This window comes from Prionailurus bengalensis, chromosome D4 (genome assembly GCF_016509475.1).
Source record: "Prionailurus bengalensis isolate Pbe53 chromosome D4, Fcat_Pben_1.1_paternal_pri, whole genome shotgun sequence".
Classification (NCBI taxonomy): domain Eukaryota; kingdom Metazoa; phylum Chordata; class Mammalia; order Carnivora; family Felidae; genus Prionailurus; species Prionailurus bengalensis.
Window position 1 is genome coordinate 76,575,934 of NC_057359.1, and position 15,343 is coordinate 76,591,276.

The following is a 15,343-nucleotide window of genomic DNA, read 5'->3' on the forward strand; positions in this document are numbered from 1 at the left end:
TTAAAAGTTCATCGCCTATGGAAAGACCTTTAAGAGATATCACTAAATGAGGGTAAAAGTAAAAAAAAAAAAAAAACAATATACTTTGTGTGATTTTTATGGAAGAAAGGGGAGGGATAATATTTAATCTTACTTGCTTGGATTTATATGTAAAAAACACTGGAAAGATCCCCAAGAAAGGAGTAACAGTAGGGTAGGGCCAGGGGAATAGCGACGGCAGAAAACAGGGAAAAGATGAAAAACTACCATTGTATGTATTTTATGCTGCTTTTGTTTTTGAACTTTGTGAATTTAATGTATATAAAAAATGAGCCTTCCAAAACTGTCACAGGCAAAGGAGCCCAGAAGACAGACAGGTAAAGGTATAGTAGTGACGAAGCCGGCCTTGAGATTCTCTCAACTTGACCCATCTTCAAACAAGCTTCTTCCTGACTCTAGGTGTCTGACCTCTCTTTCTCAGACTATGGCTTTAGACAAGTGTCCCTATAAATTCTTTATCTGCACCTTTAGCAAGTAAATCTTTCAAGAAGTGTCTGGCTAGTTCTCCAACCCAGGAAGGAAAGTCTTTCTTAAGGATCCGAAAGCCATCTCTTTAAAACACAGTCGTCAAGGAAGATAGCAGAGAAATACGTCTTTGGATTTGGAATAACTCCATCTGTGGGATGTATTCCGCTGGTGACCCTCCCCTGAAGTCCTCTGGTACCCTTCTACCTGCTTACCCCAACCACAGAAACCCTCCTGACCTTGTCTGAATGCAACTGAGTTCAGACCTCTCTCCCTGTTGCAGCAGTCTTGAATAACCTCTTTCTGGCCTGTTCGACACAGTCTGATGAAATTTCTGCTTTGAAAGTCACAGCGCTGGATAAGAGCCAGGATCAGAACAAAAGGACGTTACGTACAAATTAAGGTAGTCTGAATCACTGACTTTATTCAAGGCTACTGCAATAAAAGAGAGGGGTTTGAACTCAGTTCCACTGGGCTAGAGGGCAGAGGATTTTTGAGGCTGGGGTGGGAAGGCAGGAGGTACTGGAGGACTCTGGCACTAGGAAAGGGGGGTTGACCAATAGGTATGTCCTACATATTGACTTATGTTGAATTTGCAAATGCATTTCTCTATCTTTCTCCATAATTACGTTTCAAAAAGAGATGCTCCCAGGTCTTTGAGAAAGAAAAAAAAAAAAAAAGGAAACACAAATGTAAATAATACCAATAAAAACTATATCCTTTTCCCCTTTATACCAATGTTGGGCTCCTTGAGTCCTGCTCAGCTTTTAGCTCCAGAACCTGGCAGATGATAAGTACTCAGTGTCTATTTATTGGGTGAATCACACAGCTGAAGGAGAATTTAATTGCTATTTAGTTTAATTTCAAACTAGGTTTCCACCTCCTTTGCAAACACAGCTGCAAGATTTCCTATAGGCTTGTATATTCCCAGTGGTTGGGTTCTCATGAACTCCTTAGAAGTAGAGGGGGAATTAATACAAACTTGTAGAACACTGAGTTCTCTGAACTTCAGTTCTCTGAACCGTGAGTTGGCAGGGAAGACTCATCCCTTTATCCTGTCTTTCTTCCTACTCTAGGAAGCATCCAAAACAAGCTGAAGCATCTTCAAGGTCACAGGTCATGGCAAGTGCCGGGACCCGCACAGAGAATGGAGAGGTGGCTGACTGATTCAGGGTTGATTCTTGCAACGTGGTCAGGAATATACTGAATTAACTAGGACTGGGTTACCCAAATGACTGCAGCTTCTGCTCCTGGCTTATGCCTGCTAATTAATTGCCCACTTAATGGGCTCCTCTGAGGATCTTATGAGACATAAAAATAAATGCTCATTTTGGACTCTTAAAAGCCACCTTTGAGGTGTTTCACTAGATTATCATTAATAGAAATTATTCAGCAGTGATGTTACATAAAACCCCAGCCACTGCCCTTGGAGCTCTCTGTATTAATTCACATCCAATAAACTGTGATCCTATCTTTCATTAGAATTGTTACTAACTACATTTCTATTCAGGGCATCTCCCTGAAATGGAAATATTTCCCTAAAAATTAATTTTCCTGATACACATGCGTAGGCTTATTAATGTGAGCTTAGAATAGACTTACTGTTTCATTTCTCTGGAAGGAACACAAAGAAAGTAATGTTGGTGAATTTGCATCTCACATGATCTCAAGTGTACCAGGATGGGCGCTCCGGCACAAAATTTCAGAGTAAGTGGCATCTCACAGATCCTCAGATTCATGTTAGGAAAATGTCACTAACATTTGCACATGTCTTTACATTTACAAAGCATTTTAACCTGACTTTTCTCATCACCTCTCCCTCCCCACCATAATTCTCCTGTGGGGTTGGTATGATGATGTTCCCTGATTTAGTGGTGAGCAAACTGGCCTCAGAAGGTTCTAAGACCGTGAAAAGTTTCATAGCCAGTAATGGTCCCATTACCGTCGGGGTTTAAATAACCCTTCCTGACTGAATGCCCATCCCCCACCACGGTTTATTTCTACAATCCCTTTCCCTCACCCTCTTCAAGATCCTCTAGACGTCCATGTCTGCAGATGCTCTGTGCTCTTACTTGCCTGGGGGCACTCTCCCACCTAGCTAACTCTTAATCACAGACTCCAGATTTCAGCCAGCAGCTTTCAGGAAGCCTCCCCTACCTCTGCTCACCACTGGCCAGTGGTCCATCTGCATAAGCATAGAGACCTGGACTGTCTCCTTCATCTTTTCATCCTCAAAGCTCATACATCACAGCCGAGCAACAAAAACTTGTTAAAAGCAAATGGGAACCAGTGGTAAAGCCAGGACTGGAGTCTCTGACCTCAAGTGCAGCCCTCTGGCCATTTCATTCCCTCCTGTAATTAACAAAATGACAAAAACAACAAATGACTTCTGAGGTGTGACTTCTTCAGAGAGTGATACACCCGGTGTTGCCTTACTTAGCATAATGCAAATATAGTAAAATTTCATCGCTGTGGACTCCATTAATTAAGGATGCATAATGCTTGGCCAGGGGCTGGGCTGGCGTGTACCTTTGGAGTGTTTATTTATAAAAGAGATTGCTAAGCACATTAGTACATTAGCAGTGTAAACAAGATCACCAGGGAAACGGCAGAAGATACTTAAGAGAACAAACTGCCTGGAGTCACTTTGGAAGCACCCATTATGAACAAACAATCACTGTGCTAATTACAATTGCTCTGCTAATTACAATTACTGTGCTAATTACAATCTATCCTTATCTGTTCCATAGGCTCCCCTATGGACTTTTTCTTCTGAGCACTTAGACCAGCCTGAGTTACCGCCTACATTTTCGTGGAATGAAATTGTGGTTCTTTAAAAATTGTCTCTGCTTTGGATGGCTCAGTGGTTCCAATAGGCTTCCCCCTCCTAGAAAAAGAACAGAGTCAGGGATTTTGAAGCCAGAAAATTAAAAACAAAACCAAAAAAATTCAGGGGGAGAAGGGAAGTGAACCTGGTTGCTTTTGTTGTTTTAGCACCTTCTGCAGACTAAAAGACACAGTTTTAGGTTAGTCGGAGAACATTCAAAATACACTATGTATAATTTGTTTTCCTCATAAAATGACCACGTTTGGTAGATTTAGAGATGTGAACACCAAGAACAAAATTTGAAAAAAAAATTAAAGTTGCTATTTGTCTTTCTTCTCTTACTATAATTAGGGAGAAAGATTAGAGAGGCCTTTTTTAGAAATGGATTGAAATTCCATGCTCCCCGCATGCAAAAAGTAAAAAGCATCTTTCACTAGGTCTTAATTTTACTACTTTCTTTCTGTCCCCAATTATACTAATGAGTGTTGAGGGTATGAGATTTTTGTCTAAGCACTTAATAATAATAAAGCTTCGGGGCGCCTGGGTGGCTCAGTCAGTTAAGCAACTGACTTCGGCTCAGGTCATGATCTCACAGTTTTGGGTTCAAGCCCCACGTCGGGCTCTGTGCTGACAGCTCAGAGCCTGGAGCCTGCTTCGGATTCTGTGTCTCCCTCTCTCTGTTCCTCCCCTGCTCGTTCTCTGTCTCTTTCTGTCTCTCAAAAAAATGTTAAAAATATTAAATAATAATAATAATAATAAAGCTTCACTCAGGCCGGTGTCTCCTCCCAAATGGATTTCTCACTTCTGTTTCAGGAGTCTGTCTTCCACCTGAAGCTGACTGTAGCCCAGCTCTCTGCTGCAAAGTCCTCTCTGCTGCATTCAATGGTGGTGAACTGAGATTGTGGCACACAGGAGGCTCTGATCTGGGCACCCAACCATGGCTTCAGGATACTGGACTCAGGATGAGTGTCTCCCCCCAACTGGGACTGATTCTCAGAGCATCCCATAGCCATCACTAAGCAGAGGAGATGGATGGATGGATGGATGGATGGACGCAGAAAACAAGTTGTGCTACATTATACACTAGGGGCCTGTTGGATTACAGGGCAAGACTGTCACCCTGGCTGCTGCAAACCCCAAATACAGTCTCTGCACTTGGTCACTCTGGATGAAGACTCCTTTGGGAGTGCATGGCCTTCTAGGTGTCATTGGCCCTGGGACTTGAATACTGCTCTCCAGCAGGAAAATGGAAGAGGGACAATCCTTCTCTAGTCTCAGGCATAACCTGGGCTCACAACTCATGAAAAGTTCAGTTTAATGCCTTGCTATTCAAAGCTGGTCCTCAGACCCAGGAACTCATTTGTAAAGCAGAGTTTCAGGTCTTATCTTCAACCCACTGAACCAGAGCCTCTATTTTAGCAGGATCCCTTGGTGATTTGTATGCATATTAGAGGTTGAGAATCACCAGTGTAATTCATATGTACTATGTTCTGGCTATAAGCAGACATAGGGAAAAGTCCTACCTTTAGATAGGGTTTTTGTGTATAATAATGATGATGAGCTATTACTTGCTTTCCTACTCTTCGAGGATCATATGGTTTGAGCCATATGTGTGTGCATTTGCACACATTATCTGGAGGCTACAGAATGGAGATGAGAGCAGGGCATGACTCTTGGCTCCCTCACCTGCTGTATCACCTTGTATGCCATACTTTACTTCTCTGAGCTCTAGTTTTCTCATGTAGAAGTATCGTAGTCAACCCATTCTACATGTGTCATGGGAGAAATACCTTCCTATGACCCTCAAAGTCAGGCTTTGAAAGGTAAAGAAAATCTGGTTTTATAATATCAATCATCTCTATGGGTACTGGGTAATGTACCAGAAGGAAAAGTAGGATCTGAACAAGTAGGTTCTGATGTGCAGAACATAGGACTTACTGGTTAACCTTCATTGTGTTTGGATGCATATCCTTTCCTATAGGTCAGGACCACTTCTAAGCTGGTTATTACATATTTTTAATATTTCCACAGAAGTGTTCCACACTTCCAGAACTTTTAGGCATAAGCCATGGCCCATTATCAAATTCCACACAGTACACATGGGCATCTAAATCCCACATTCCTCATTGAATGTAGGTCATTCATACAGAAACAAAGGAGCTATCCTACAGGACACAGGTAATACAATACATGAGCAAGATTTTGTCCTTCCAAAAGAAGGTGACCTTGGGCGGTTGCCTATTCCACAATGCTGGCTGAGTGGTCCACCTCCCAAAGACCCACAGAGCATGAAGGGCTCTGTTCCTACCCCTACCCTGGGCATTTCACCAAAGCAATGTATTCACCAAAACATGTTGGGTGGAGGAAGCTGGGAGGATGATGACAGGTCTTAGAGGATATTTTTAGGTTAAAACCCCACTTTACAGTTGAATATCTTGAGGTTCACGGAGGGTAAGAGATTTATCCAAAGCCACACAGCTATGCAATGGCAGATGCAGGGTTTACGCCTCATCATTTCTCGTGGTGGCATTTGACAGTTCAGAGCCTGGAGCATGCTTTGGAATCTGTGTCTCCCTCTCTGTCCCTCCCTTGCTCACGTTCTCTCTTGAAAATAAATACACATTCAAAAAGTTTTAATCATCACAATACCATCAAGAAGTAGGTATTGTCATTATTTCCAATTTAGAGATGAGGAACCCGAGGCACAATGAACAAATGTGCCCAAGGTCATACAGTTGACAGGTCGCAGGCTAGGACTCACACTCTAGAGTCTGGCATCTTAGACACGAGGCCAGTACATCTCCGAACTGCTGGATAATGTGAGGCACATGGGCATATGGTGATGCTTCACTTTCCCAAGCTCCTTATTTTAGGAGGGGGGAAAAAAACAAAACAACAAAAAACAACAATTGGTAAGTCTTGGTGCAGCTCCAGGTGATTCTTATGATCAGGTGAGTAGGAGAAGCTTCACTAAGCCTGTGGCCATGGGGGTTGAATAGGAAGAGGCTGTATTCCTCAGTATTGGTCTAAGTTCTGCCATAACCTTAATTTACAGAAACGGCAACTGATCAGGAGAGAATGAGCAAGGGTGATCCAACAGGAAGTGGCAGAACAGGTATGGAAACTCAGCTTTTTTATTCTAGGGCATATAGGACAGGGGACACATTGGCCTTCACTCCTGCAGAAAATGTCCAGAAACCTTGGGAAAATGCATAGACCAAAGAGAGATTCTTCTGTAGCCAGCCCAAGAGTCAGGGCCCCAGGGAAAGTTGCCTCTTAACTCCTGTGATCCAGCCTCTAATTTCTGTCCTCAGTTTACTACTAAAGTCTCATTAATTTATTCCCTAGAGAAGGGAACATACAGCTGTGTCTCCAGGTAGCAAGTTGAGGATATTGTCAAGAGTTGGGATATGACTGTACAGGTAGACTTGAAAATTGTCTTGAGAATCAGAAGCTAATGCCACTTTTAATTAATAATCTCTCCACCAGCAGCCTCCTTTGCTTTCTCTTGCTGTAGTAATACCATGGTGTATCACAAAACACCCAGGCCTGAGAATGCAGAAAAACAGCTTCCAGTCCTATCTCTACCATTAATTCTTTATATGGAGGCTTGACCTTGATGTTGCCATCTATATAGTGTGGAAGCTGGATCATAGATCTTTAAGGCTTCAGAGTGGATACAGTGCAGCCCAACAGACTGGGGGTTGGAAGTCTGACTTTTTCATTTACTAGTTATATGATTTTAAGTAGTTCATTTAAACACTGTGAGACATAGGCATCTCATCTACAAAAGGAGGGAGCATCACTGAAACTTCTTCAAAGTTCATCCATTTATAAATATGTTTTTTTTTGGGGGGGAGATGAATGAAGGAAATGGTCAAGAAAAGAATAGAAGGTCTTATTACGGTTCTTATATAGGTGGTGATGTCAAGTGGGAGAATGCTAGAAGCCCGAAAGTTACACTGGTGGATGGGCTTTGTTGTTAGACTGAAGTTCTATCACCTGATAGCTGTATGACTATTAGGCTAGTTAGCTTAACATCTCTATACCTCGGTGTAGTAAATGGTATTGATGTCCCATGTTTTTCTTGATCTTCTCAGCACCTGGTAGACAGCATTTCATGTCCCTGCTCAATACTTTGAGGGGTACTGTAACCATAGGACTGGATTTGACCAATGGAACATGAGCAGAAAGTCACCTCTAGGAGGAAGTAATGAGAGCAAATTCCCTTCCCATTACCATAGTGTTCACAGAAGTACATGGAGATGATGTTTCTGTCAGGAAGGAGACACAGAATCCAAAGCAAGCTCCAGGCTCTGAGCTGTCAGCACACAGCCCAAAGCAGGGCTTGAATTCACGAAACACGAGATCATGACCTGACCGGAAGTCGGGCGCCCAACTGACTGAGTCATCCAGGCACCCCTCCTTTCCTCTTTTTTTTTTTTTTTAATAAAACCAAGTTGTTAAGGGCTATTTTGTGATTGGTATTGGGAACATTAAATAAGAAAATATATAAAGTACATGGTATAGGATCTGGCACATGACAAAAATGCATATGGCTAACTGGAGAAAATGAGAGAAAGGGAGAAGGGAGGGAAGGGAAGGATCCAGAAACAGCATGTATCATTAGCCATCTCCCAGGAAGGCACTAGAAAAATAGCTTTGGAGGCCACTTAATAAGATCTGACTCAGGACCCTCCACTGGGAAACAAGTGGGTGCCACTAACAAAAGCCAGCTTTTCTCAAATGCTTAAAGAGAGCCCTTCTGTCTCACCAGGCGTAGGCTGGTGGTGCCTCATCCTGAAATCCCACATCTCACCCAAAACTATCCTCTTACGCTGTACAATGTGCACATCTGATAAGCAGACTAGACTGAAAAGCACCTTTCTAGCAAATCTCTCATGAGCTCCTTGTGCTCTTTGTAGGTCATCCTGGAAGGCCTATGAGCAAACATCTATTGCCAGCGGAACCATCTTATTTTTGATGAGGCTTTTGCAAAATCTACAATTGTAATTTGCTCAGCCCCCATTCCCAAGCAACTTCCTTCACTGCAATTTCTGAGACTCCAGGCTGAATAAGAGCTCTTGAGTGATGTTTATCTAAATCCCTGCAATCTATAACCAAAGTTGATCTCTCTTTCTTACAGGAATGAGGTAGGATGGATGAGGATTAGGGAGGGAAGGAAGTAAAATACAAACAAAAAATCAAATACCACCAACCTTTGATGACTTTATCTCATTCCGACAGTCTTTCCCAATTCCCTCATTGATGGAGAGCTAAGAGGAGGGAATTCTAATGGCAACCCTGCGTGGGTCATTAAGACCCACAATGTGCACCGAAAGGGATTAGAACAAGCAAAACTTGACATCACTTCCTGAGTTTTGGGGGTAACTCAGGAGTGAATTACGTTGACTCTCCATGTTTCTACAGAATCTGACAATTTCATAAAGTTTTATGTCTATTCATGTCCATCTGATTAGGAAACGGATTCCTAATCCAGAGCTCTCTCCAGGTACCACCCAGGTTCTTTTTTTCAACGTTTATTTATTTTTGGGACAGAGAGAGACAGAGCATGAACGGGGCAGGGGCAGAGAGAGAGGGAGACACAGAATCGGAAGCAGGCTCCAGGCTCTGAGCCATCAGCCCAGAGCCCAACGTGGGGCTCGAACTCACGGACCGCGAGATCGTGACCTGGCTGAAGTCGGACGCTTAACCGACTGCGCCACCCAGGCGCCCCAACCACCCAGGTTCTTAAAATAACCTCTACCCATCCTGGGACTAAACTCTGCTGTGACTTGAGTATGAACTCTATCTTCTTCCTCTCTCACTTGAGGTCTGTCCTCCAAACCTTTCATTTCTCACTCCTTCCCACTTCCCCACCTTTCGTCTCTGCTTTGTCTCTGTGACTGCTTCTCGTTGTCACTCTTTTCCTATCTCTAACTTTCTGTGTGGTCTCTTAGAGTGTGCCACACAAAATCTTCACACACAGTGGAAAACTCCCAGGTTTGTCAGGGTCGTAAGCATCCCCACATGCTCATCTCTCAGGGACAGGCTGCAGCCTAAACATGGCAACCTGAGAAGGTGGTCAGAAAAGGAATCACGTTCCTGCAGAATCATATACACGGGGGTGGCTCTTGCCTAAAGTCCATCCGTCATTAAGAATCCGGCGTCCCCTGGGGCACCTGAGTGGCTCAGTTGGTTAAAGCATCCAACTTTGGCTCAGGTCATGCTCTTACAGTTTGGGAGTTCGAGCCCCACATTGGGCTCTGTGCTGACAGCTCAGAGCCTGGAGACTGCTTCAGATGATATGTCTCCCTCTCTCTTTGCCCTTCCCCGGCTCGTGCTCTGTCTTCTCTGTCTCTGTCTCTTTGTCTGTCTGTCTGTCTGTCTCTCTCTCTCAAAAATAAGTAAACATAAAAAAAAAGAATCTGGCTTCCCCCAATGGCACCTGAGTCCTCCCTCTGTGTTGGCCACATGCTATTAAAGGGATACGAGGAAGTAACAGACATCCCTTACAACAGAACCAGAAGCCAGAGAACATTGGTTTGAGAGTTAGAAACTCTAACCTTGAGTCTCAAACGGGCCCCAGATCATGGCGAGCCCTGGAAAAGTTGTATCGTTTGCTGGGTCTCAGTTTCTCTATGTGTGAAACAAGGGGTTGGGTCTAATCGTTAAGGTCTTGTGCAGTGTAGAGACTTGAAATGGGAGGCCTTTCATAGACCAGAAATCCAGGTTGCTTTTCCAGAGATTTGATGGGGGAAATGAGAATGCACATCTGTCCTCTGTCAGCATTTGCTAGGTGTGAGGATCAAGGTAGGGGCAGGGAGGAGAATGAAGCAGAGTGGTGCCTGTCATGCAGGAGACTCTAGCTGGTAGACAGTTTGAAATCCCAGGCCAGGCGGTTGTCAGGAAATGAGGCATATGGCAGGACGGCTGGTGGGGTGCCTGCTGGCTACTCTGGAGGGCTGGACCGAAGATTACTTGGAGGAGGGAGAAAAGGAACGGGGGATGAGGTGAGAAATGACAACTGCCTTTGATATTGAAAATTTTGCAGGCCTGCCTTCTGGAACTTGGAGGACAGAGAAGCCACTGCCTCCCCCCTGTCTGAGGCTCAGTAAGGGAGCCTTGAAAGAGATAAATTTAGACTCATCAGGAGTCACTCGGCTTCCCACTGTGGGAAGTCAACTGCCTTACCATGTGCCTCCGAGAGGTGACATGGTCTAAGGATGGAAATAATTGTAAAAAAAAGTTTAACTGAAGCCAAGGATAAGAGAGTTTATGTGAAATGGGTGAATCAAATACAATGGTAGTCTGGGGAGTTCCCTAAATCTTGAGGCTGTTGTCAAAAGAGAAAGTGTGGTCTATTCACTACACTCCTTTCAATGAGCAAATCAGGGCAGACATAGACCCTGGCTATTCAGAAACAACTCAAGATTGAAGGGTTGGAAACAATGAGCAGAGTGTTTGAGGCAGAATGAGGATTCCGGATGGGGCTAAAATTCTGTCAGAGCCTGGAGACTCCCAGGCTCAGCCTTTACAGCAACATGCTCTCTCTTAATGATCAGTTTGTTGGTAGTAGAAAGGCCAGCATGCTGGGATCTGACCTGAGGTCATGAGCTAGCTTTGCAGTGACTTGTTTTGTGACCTTGCCCAAGTCCCTTCTCCATATGTAAATGAGATCTGGGATTCCATGGAGGTTCTTTGGGATCTAGCATCTTACTTTCCAGTTTGGGTCCTTCTTTTGCACCCAAAGCTAATCTCCACACAAGAGAATGAGAATTAGTACATTTGATCACTTAGCCAGCCAGTCTGATAGCTGCTGTGAGAAATCAAGCTACATAAAACATACAACGGGTCCATCACAGTGGCTGGAAAGTGATGAGATGACTATGCTTGTCATGGGTGGGACCAGGATTTGGAGCCGGGTCTATGTGGAGACCTGTTCTGCTGAGTCCCCACCCCTGCTTATCTGTATCTGTCCATCTGCAGACTCGTTTCTCGACCAGAAAATGCCCTTTCAACTCTTATCCCTCCCAAGAAGTACTTTTCTTTGCTATCATTTCAAACCCCAATTCATAAGCCTCATCCTCTGAGAAACCCCTTATCGTTCCTTCTAATTCTTCTCAAAAGGCTTCACAAAGAAATTCTTTGAAAACTACTGTACTACCGCTTTGCAAATTAAATATTCATATATTTTTGTCGATTGTGTATGTCATTGTGCGAGCTTGTAAATTCCCTTCTCAAAAAACAAGGGACACTTTCTTTCTTTTGGATACCACACAGCATTATTTTACCTATCAGGGTGCTCAAAACAGAAGTTTCATAAAGTATTAAAACTACAGAAAGTTAGCATTGTGAGTCCCAGTATTGAGTAGTTCATTTGAATTATCCTTAAGTCTCTCAGATTTTTCCAACAAAGTAGCATTCAGCTGCTGTTCGAGCCTCTGCATAGTAGAAAGGAAACTTCACTGGGATTTGAAGGACTCAACTCTGCTACCAAATTGCTGTATGGCTACCAGTCACTCCTATTACCCTTAAGTCATCCCTTGCTTGACCTTCTCTTCTGCCTACAACTGCTCACTGGCCATTGGGCATTATGCCTTTCAACTAAATATCTTCCAATATCCCCCTTTCTCTCCTAACTGTTCCCATTATCCCGGTTGAAGCCACCAACACTCTTACGTGACTTCCAAAATATACCCCCAACTAAGCCCCCATTTCACACTTTCCCATGCCACCCTTATTGCAATCTACCTCCCATGCAGTCACTATGAGGTTGAACAATGTAATACAACCACTCTTTTAACCCTTTATCAGTTCTCCCATTTACTATTAGAATAAAGACTTGGCCAGCAAGACCCCCGTGATCTGCCACTACGTGCTGCTCTGGCTTCACCTCCCACAACTCTCAGCCAAAACCACACCAGACTGCTTCCTATCTTAAAGCCAAAGGCATTTTTTTTTCCTTCTTAGAACATCTGTCTCTGCTTGAAATCTTTCCCAATGCTAACTCTCACTCATTTTCCAGGTATTAGTTAAATAACACTTCATCTGAAAAGTAGACTCCCAAGTCTTATTATTGCTTTCTAATCCAATAGATGCACACCCACTATTCTGCTCCAACTAAATTAGAGCCTACTGTTAATTGCTATCTTGGAACACTGTATCTTTATTCAACAGTACTTACCACAAATTAAATAAGTACATAAGATTACAAACACACACACACACACACACACACACACACACACACGCACACATATATGCCCACACACTACACCTAGACACCAGAGGATCTCAGGCCACTTTTATCTTACTTTTCATTGTATCTCAAGTAACCAGCATGGTACTTGGAAAACAGTAGGTGCTCAAGCAGCTGTGATAACTACACAGGTGAATGGTTTTAGGGGGTTCACATTTCCATGCTTGTTCTACAAACCGGGAAGTGACAAGGTATACTGGATGAAAAGACAAGAGCAAGACTTTGGAGTCAGCCAGATTTACACCTGATTCTTTGCTCTGCCTCTCACTGGTGACCTTGGGAGAGTCACTTTACCTCTCCGGTGTTGACATATCAGCTGCAAAATGGAGGCTATGGTGCCTCCCAGGGTGTTAATAATGAAGCTAAAATGGTATTATCCTGGCTCTCTCACTTCCTAGAAGGGATATCAGGGAGAATCACTTAACATTTCCATTTTTCTTCTGTATAAAGGGGATGAAAATAGACCCTGCTTCTCAGGACCATTGTGAGGATCACATAAATTAATAGATAGTTAATAGATGGCAAGTGCTTAGAATGCCCTCAGCATGTGCTGAGTTAATATCATCACCACCATCATCATCATTACTGTTAATATTATTAATACTAAACATACTTGGTAAAGAGTTTGACATGGAGTATTTCTTAATAAATAGTGGTCATGATTACCACTCCTACTATAACCACTACTATTATTAATTAGATGATGGAATGGGGATGATAATGATTATAATGGTGATATTTCTTCCCAATTCTGACTTTTGTTGACATGACCTCAAAATGCTAGGGTGAACCCTGCCCTGTGATAATATCCTATTACATTTTCATGCAAAACTGTCTAAAAGTACTGTTTTTTTAAAAAAGATAATCATTCTTTATACATAGAACAATGCTTCTCATTCTACCATCTTTTGATTCTTCAGATTGTGAGACATGATAAATCCTGCTTCTTCAGATCTCTCAGGGAGGCTTTCCTAATGAAGCTGCATGTCTAATCTTCATATAATTTGGCCAACTCAATCCTCATTCTGTTTGCTCTTATATGAGAATGGTCTTATCTTTTAATTTCGTAGGTACCTCTATATTTATTAACAGAGAAAGAGGTCTTTGACATTTTGTTGAGCAAAAAACAGCAATTTCTAAACAGCTTTACTGAGATTTAGTGTGTGTGTGTGTGGGGGGGGGGATGTGTGTGTAGATAGAGGGAGAGAGGAGTTTTAAGAATGTTCAAGAAAATGTTAATTCTGGATATTTCTGGGTGATGGGAATTTTATTTTCTACTTCATTAAATGTCTTTATTTTTTAACTGCCTGAATAGCCTACATAGGATACTTATTTTTTAATAGACTGAAAGATTAATTTAAACATTTTAAAATTCCATTAACTGTACTTATAGGATGATTTAAGGCTGAATTAAAAATATGTGGATAGAGTTAGAAAAATTGAAGGGCAGGATAAATAAAGGCTAGGTCAGTGGAAAAGGAACCTCATGGAATGAATTTTGCTAACTTGTAACACTTCATTGGATAGGCATCAATAAGCCTACAAAGATACTGGTCAGTCTAACAAAGCTCAATTCCATGGTGCCCATGGCTTCCGCCCCCTGCCCAGATTTTGGGTCAGTGATCCAATCAGTGAAGTGCGAGTATCTGCCCATACCTAAAGGTCATCTGGAAGACTTGGCCTTGGTTCACATGCTGGGTCCGGTTGTTGTAACCATGTAGCATCTCTCCAAAGAGGGTGTCGTTGAATTTGGAGTCGGGTTTGAGGCATTTGGGGCCCTCGCAGACATCTGAGAGCATTAGGCAGGATTTTCCATCAGGAGCCAGCTTGTATTCCTCCACACAACTGCACAATAAAACAGAGCCAAGAGTTAGCTCCGCATGCTGGATGCCCCCATTGTGGATGACCTAAAACCAAGGCCTCCTTTGCCTGCAAAACAGGTCAGAGTTTAGGAATGGAGACAGCTATTCTGGCTGGAATCTATCTAGGGCACAGGTGTCTAGAGAGAAGCACATTAATCCTGCAAATTGGTAAATTCAGGGAAAGTCATTTGTGACATTTTGGAGGAGTCGAGGGGGAAACCAGAGTGCACATCTACGCACAAAGCAAATTTAAAAACTGTTTTCCATGAACACACAGACTTTAAAAAGCATGACAGACCAATTCGCAGGGAATTATCAACTAGTTTCTCAAACCAGAATCTATTCCCAGTGTATCTGTCGACCAAGGTTGAAGACTAGCAAAAACAAGGTTGTTATTGCCCTTGTAACTCAGAGGTGATCCTTCCAGGACCACGGACAGCTCACTGCAGCCGCTGCTTCTGCTCAATTAGCAATATACCTAGTCTCTGTTGGCCTCTAACTACCCAATCCTAACAGCAGAAGGGCCTTTGACATTCCTTTGAGTCAGGGACTAAACCGGTCCTCCTCTGTGGACTAAATAGGCATCTGAATGGGGTGTGGAAATAATATTTGCAATCTGGGGATGTTTGTAGTGAAAAAGGAATCTTTTAGGCATGGGGAAGAGGAGGAAACAGAGGTCTCAGCTCCTGAAAAATCAATCCAGAAATGGGAACTCTTTTAGTCTTTACATGTTCATGGCCTTTGGCTATGCACTGGGAAAAGGGTGCACATAAGAGATAAGACACACAAAAGAATAGGCTGCTCAACTGAAAAAAACTTGTATAAATATCATCTTTGCTCCTTTGGACCTATGTGAACCCCAGCAAGTCATTTAACTTCTTTGATCTT

General features: G+C 42.9%; 1 protein-coding gene across 3 annotated transcripts in view; it reads right to left on the reverse strand.

Annotated features, from left to right (window-relative positions):
- ASTN2 (astrotactin 2) overlaps positions 1–15,343 on the reverse strand; it is an 882,294-nt gene that overhangs the window by 293,995 nt on the left and 572,956 nt on the right. For all 3 annotated transcript variants that reach the window (XM_043565814.1, XM_043565813.1, XM_043565812.1), the window contains one exon: positions 14,250–14,438. In XM_043565814.1, the coding sequence (XP_043421749.1) occupies positions 14,250–14,438 (189 nt within the window). The remainder of the gene's footprint in view (positions 1–14,249; positions 14,439–15,343) is intronic.